Source organism: Fragaria vesca, linkage group LG2 (genome assembly GCF_000184155.1).
Source record: "Fragaria vesca subsp. vesca linkage group LG2, FraVesHawaii_1.0, whole genome shotgun sequence".
Lineage (NCBI taxonomy): Eukaryota > Viridiplantae > Streptophyta > Magnoliopsida > Rosales > Rosaceae > Fragaria > Fragaria vesca.
In genome coordinates, this window is record NC_020492.1 from 23,949,970 (window position 1) to 23,956,170 (window position 6,201).

Here is a 6,201-nt window from a genome sequence, read left to right on the forward strand (position 1 = left end):
AGATTTTCAATCTCTATCCATCGAGCATGTCCTGGAAAACCATCTTCGAGTTTGAACACTCGAAATCCACTGGTCTTAGGTGGAATTACAAAATTTGCATCACCTATGATCGCGGACCATGGAATTGGTGGATCATTCTCCAGTATATAACTGTTGTTACGAAGAATCAAAAACAACTCGGCTGATGTAGAATCTTTTGCTATGTAAACGTTTTCGCGCTCAAAACGTTTATAAACTGCTTTGATATTTCCTCTCGCCAACCGTAAAGGATCAGGGCAGGGTTCAAGCATAACTAACCTCTCAACTGTATAGGTAGCATCTTGGAGGTCAAATACCATTAAAAATCTAGATGCCTCATCGGTTGCAGCATATAATTTCCCATCAAGTATCTCTATATCCACAAATTTGTGCCCCTCATGATGAACTTCATCAATGAGGGTCCATGATTTTGCACTAGGTCTTAAGAAAGCCAAACGACCATTTGAACATATTGCAGCCACAAGACAATTGCAACTTGTTGGCGCTGAAGAAGCAGTTACCTTGCGGAAGAAGGAAGCTTGATTGCTATTGGGGCATGGAATGGTGGATTGTGAAGGGAGATCGATTCGAGCTCCTGACATTGGATTCAAGAAGAAGTTGACAGTAGGAATGTTACCAGTAGATGTCTGGTTGAATAATGAGTAGAACGACCTGGGGTTCATAAACCCTTCAGGACGCCACAATACGTTATCAACCATGATCAACCACCCCTCAATCGATCCGACACAATTCCGTCTACTCATCAAGGGAGGGCATAATTTGTGAAATCTTTCTTCACTCAAACTGAAAAAGCTGTGATCTTCGACGGTGAAAGGATGAGAACGGAGCATAAGCCATGGAAGTTGAGGTGGTACTGCAATATCTTTGATGTCAATGGCTCGCCAATTCCTCCGTAGTATAATGGACATGTTAGGGATGGTGAGGCGGTAGTAGGTAAATATGACTTGGTAAATTCTCTGCAAAACTTCTGCCCATCTTATCCTAGTCTTCGAAGAAATCGTCTGCTTAATGACGTAGGGGATCATAACTTGAATGATATACAAGAATGAATATATAGCCAAGTAGTCAATAAGGATACTGAAAGCCACTTTTCCAACCAAAGTCATGTCTCTTAAGAGCTCTCCAATATCACCGGTCGAATTCTCGAAGAAGAAAATTATAAAAGCCAGGAAAACCCTAGTAGAATACATGATGGAGAAGTTAAAACACCTTTGAGCGATATGTTTTCGAAGAACCTATACGATCTATGTTAGGAAATTTTACCTTTCATGTTCAGTAGGAGAGAGAGGTGCAGCTGTTTTGCACGTGCTTATCTTAAAACTCTAATCAATCTCTTAATTAGGGTTTAGTTTAATTAATTGGTCTGTTTTGTGTTATGGATTAGGCCAGTAAATGAGCGACACGTGTCACTCATGATGAGGGCTTTATATCCTCTCGTTGTAGCTATTGCATCTTCATCTAAGAATAGAATTGTGTTTTGCTTTCTTCTTCTTCATAGTGTAGTCCAGTAGCAGTTAGGGTTAGTACGTATCCTAACAATCTATATATACGGATGAAAGTCGTTTCCTACACAAATAATGTATCCATGTCCAACGCGAATAAGATTTCGAATGACCGGAGGTTTTGGTATGTTGGTCCAAATTCTTTTGTTTTTTTTGTTTTTGTTTTTTGATTAAAAGGAGCTGAACTCTATTTATTAAGAAAAAAGAAAGTCAGGGGAACATAAGGGAAGACGGCTTAACAAAACCCCTTCCAACAAAAAACAAAACAACATAACCTATAAGAGAAAGCAACACTGAAAGAAAATCAGTGAAGAAAGCGAAAATGAGGTAAACCAAGTTGATCCTGAAGGCATAGATTCATAAGGAATTGGGGGATTGAGTCCCAATAAACAAAGCCTGAAGAAGATAAACCGAAGTTTGCTAGTGCGTTTGCTACCTGATTCCCTTCTCTGAATATATGAGAACACCAAAATTGCATTTGCGAGACACGATACATGCAATTATTCCAAGCAACACGAAATCTCTATGGAACAAGATGAGGGGAATGGATGAAGTTAAGAACAATGGCAGAATCAACCTCAAGCCAAATATGCTTCCATTCCTGAACCCAAGCTAATTCGATAGCCTTAATAATAGTCATAACCTCTACGTCCACTAAACAAGAGATGTCCAAATTACAAGCAAAAGCACCAATAAACTCACCCTTGAAATTTCGGAAAACTCCCCCAAAACTAGCCTTGCTTGAGTCATGATTGAATGTCCAATCAGTATTAATCTTGATGCAGTCAAAAAGGGGAGGAATCCAATTCACTTCTATAATTCGAGGAGCTCGTCTCGGCTTACAAGGAACATCAAAGCACTTTAAAACACAAAGCTCCGAGATTGAATTATTCATGCAACCTGAGGCGAGAAAACTGGAAGCTCGCATATGCCCCATAATTAAGCGACAAACATGTGATGGCAAACAAGAATAACCATCATAATTAAGCGACAAACATGGTCCAAATTCTTTTGTTTTCAATTTGTCATGATGTCGAAAATTTTCAGCGAGATTGGCACACCACGTCTGCAAGCGATTTGGTTGCATGCACACATAATACTTCAATTTGCCTATATATATTTTCTTTGGATCAGATCGAATGGACAAAACGGAATATACGCGAATGATCAAGTAGCTAGTTTTCATGATTCAAAACAACTGCTAACCCCTTACACGACTTAATGCTATTGCTAGAGTACAGTATTGAAACTAATTACAAGTGAGTAATTACAAAGAGTAATCAGAAATTACAAGAGTAATTAAAATACGTACAAAAGGCGGTTTATCACCAGCCAAGCTTGCTTGATCTTCAGCGTCAAAACCATTTGATCGACCAAATTCATATTTGTCAACGATAATGATCTCCAAGAATAGAAACTTGAAAACTACATCTATTTTGCTTTTGATAATCCTTGTTTATCATCATCAGCTCTTATAATTTCTCAATGGTATTTTTAGAAGCATCACCGACGCGAGAACTTGATTTCCCTAACAGACAAGAAGATCAGACCACTTGCTAATTAATTTCCCCAAGGATTGTTTTCGTACTCAATTACATACTCGACCTATTTGGTTCACTCCAAATCTTCGGTAGCTTGATTAGATTGATCTTCACTATATAACCAGTTGTGCTAATGGTCTACACATGTGAAAGGACTCGAACGGGTGCGCAGGTAGCTAGAATTAGGGCAATTTGTAGATCAAGTTATAAAGGTCATAATTTGTTTTGATTTATAACTATCTGATATACTTATACCAGATCCAACAAAATCCCTTACGTATCGAATTTCGCCTAGTAAGGAGTAAATGTTAGCACTAAGTGTGTGATTTTCAAGTATTTTCCTCCAAATGTAATTAAAATCCCACCAAATTCACTGAAACTGATCAGTTTGATTACTCGTTGTACATGACCTAGCTCTTTTGCCTCTTTAGTCCCCTTCCCCCGACACTCATAGCAAATCCCATGTGATGAGCCTTAACAGCATCTACACCCCATTGCTTTCCCGTATTTGTTAGACTAGCTCATAACAGAACAAAATACAAGAAAATGAGAACACCAGAAGCCAAAAGGTGCCTACCTTCATCTTTGTCTTAACCTAGTCACAGAGCTGTAAGCCATGAGTGTTAGTACCCCAGTGCAGTTTGCTTTGTATTACCGACTTAGTACGTCATTTTCCTTGTACAAGCACCAAAACTGGTGTTGCTGTTGCTCCTTATTGATTCCTCTAATTTGATTTCAGTCCAATATTGGCACTCGTAGTTTCCTTTTCGGGTGTTACATATCATGATCGGTGAGCTCCACATGGTGTACTTCTGCCGGAAAAGTCACGGTACACATACTGTATATTTATGCATGTATGAGTAATATGATGTTGATATATCGGTGTAAAGATCTTATCTATTTGGATATGCTTGTGTCACGTTAAATTACCTATAGTTTTACCGTATATTTGGTTAAGATCGAATCTATTTTATCGCAAGTGCATTTACATCGATATTCTATCAGGATAGTACTAAATGAGGGGTTATAATTAATACTAAATGAGCATATTCTTAATGATCCATATTGATCACACAATGAATCACACAAAACACACAATAATGATCCATATTCTTAATTGAATGGTCGTTTGTTAAAAATCTCTAAAATCTCTGAAAATTTTGCGTACTAGTGATTATTTTTGGACATGCATGCTGTATATAATTAGTAACCTGTAAGTAAATTATTAAGGATATATATGTGTTTTTTTAAGGATATGTATGTTTTAATCTTTCGGCTAACCTGGAATTAATTATCGATCATCTATGAATTCAGCTATGCCTACGGAAATCAACGAAGTATATCAAAGTCCTACATCCTTCGCTATATACTCACATAAAGAATCAACAAGGAACTTCGATCGGGTTTATATCCTTAAAATTTCAATACTTGTTAGGTTTATGGAAGTTCATAGTCTTTCTTTCTATAGGGTTTGAGTTTTAGAACTTTCTCGAGCACGTTCTGCATCACACCTCCTTTGGTTAATCGATCATCCTTCGTTCGTTGTAAAGATTTTTCAGTATTGAAAGGGATATCGGAAACTGATCGAGATTCGAGAATATCTTCCTTTGGGACCTAAAGCATCATAACTCGCTACTCGACTAAGAAAAAGAGAACCCAAATAATTAAGATTGTACGTTTCACTTGCCCAACGTGCACAAACTTACAAAGAACGTACTTATTAATTCCAGCAATCCATGCAGCTGGTTCAGTATATCACACATTCACACACACATATATCGATCTGGTTTTCACTCTCTTCCAATCAATCACATTCTCAAAACACAAGTTGCTAAACTTGACAATCTTCTACCCTATAAAAGAAGGCACCCCCTCCCTCCAGTAAAACACACAAACAACCCATTAAAATCTCACTTGACTTTCAGCAATGGCTTATTCTACCAAGCTCTCTGCAACCCTTCTCATCTTCACAATCCTTCTCTACTCTTCAACATACTCCAGTGCTTGCAGTACATGCAAACCACCGAAACTACCCCCAAAACCACCAGCATGCCCACCACCACCAAAACAGGCACCAACACCAAAAACACCAACACCAAAAACACCAACAACACCAACACCGATAGCACCAACTCCAGCTAAAGAAACTTGCCCAAGAGACACGTTGAAGTTAGGGGTTTGTGCTGACCTTCTGGGGCTTGTGAACGTTCAAATTGGATCCCCAGCAAGCAGTCCCTGCTGTGCACTGCTTCAAGGTTTGGTTGATGCAGAGGCTGCCCTTTGTCTTTGCACTGCGCTTAAGGCCAATATTCTTGGTATCAACTTGAACGTGCCAATCAGCTTGAGCTTGCTTCTTAGTGCTTGCCAGAAAGAAGTCCCTCCTAACTTCAAATGCGAATAAGATGATGATTATTGTGCTTTGTATGCTTAAGCGGTCTTAATATTGACCTTTTCTTTTTCAAAAAAAAAATATATGTATTGGCGTTTGTACGTTTGCACTTTGTCTTGTTTTTCCTTTTAGTACTGCTGCCGAATTTGGTACAATAAGAAGGCAAAGCCTGTTTGCCTGAATACATATGTATTTAAAGCTTCTTGTTGTAATATAACTAGTTGTAAGAACAGAAGAACTATATTTTACTGCTTATTTGAAACATTAACTCCGTCTCATAGATTTTCATTTTGACAAGTCTCATATTTTACTGCATATACGAAAATAGAACTATCCAATTTTCTGAAATGCATGCCGTTGGAGGAAACCAGCAGAATTCATGATGTATGACATGCATATAATTACATTAATTAATTAAATAAAGGGTACGGCTATTTCCATCCCACTAAATGCTCAGTTCACCCCACGTCTAATTTTTTACCTTTAAAATTCCAATTCTGCCATTAAAATTTTGTGAAAATCTAGTTTTTATTTTCTTTCTTTTAACTTACAATTACAAAAATGATAATATTTCATCAATATAATTGACGCATACCTCCATTCTTCTCAAACCACATCCTATATTCTCCTCGATCTCTTTCTTGAGTTTTTTCTTTACGATTATGAATATTATATATATATATATATATGAAATACTACGTTTGTAAACCATAAATAAAATAAAAATAAG

The 6,201-nt window shown here is 37.5% G+C and overlaps 1 protein-coding gene across 3 annotated transcripts; it reads left to right on the top strand.

The window, feature by feature from the left end:
* The first annotated feature begins 4,970 nt into the window (after positions 1-4,970).
* On the top strand, positions 4,971-5,735 carry LOC101306591 (14 kDa proline-rich protein DC2.15-like). Of its 3 annotated transcripts, none has more exons than XM_004291395.1 (2): positions 4,975-5,074; positions 5,192-5,735. In XM_004291395.1, the coding sequence occupies exons 1-2, from the start codon at positions 5,010-5,012 to the stop codon at positions 5,481-5,483; spliced, it is 357 nt and encodes a 118-aa protein (XP_004291443.1). In that variant the 5' UTR covers positions 4,975-5,009; the 3' UTR covers positions 5,484-5,735. The 3 variants fall into 3 exon arrangements, with proteins under 3 accessions (XP_004291441.1, XP_004291443.1, XP_004291442.1); XM_004291394.1 differs by having other exon boundaries at positions 5,010-5,143; positions 5,228-5,735; XM_004291393.1 differs by having other exon boundaries at positions 4,971-5,735.
* The last annotated feature ends 466 nt before the right edge of the window (positions 5,736-6,201 follow it).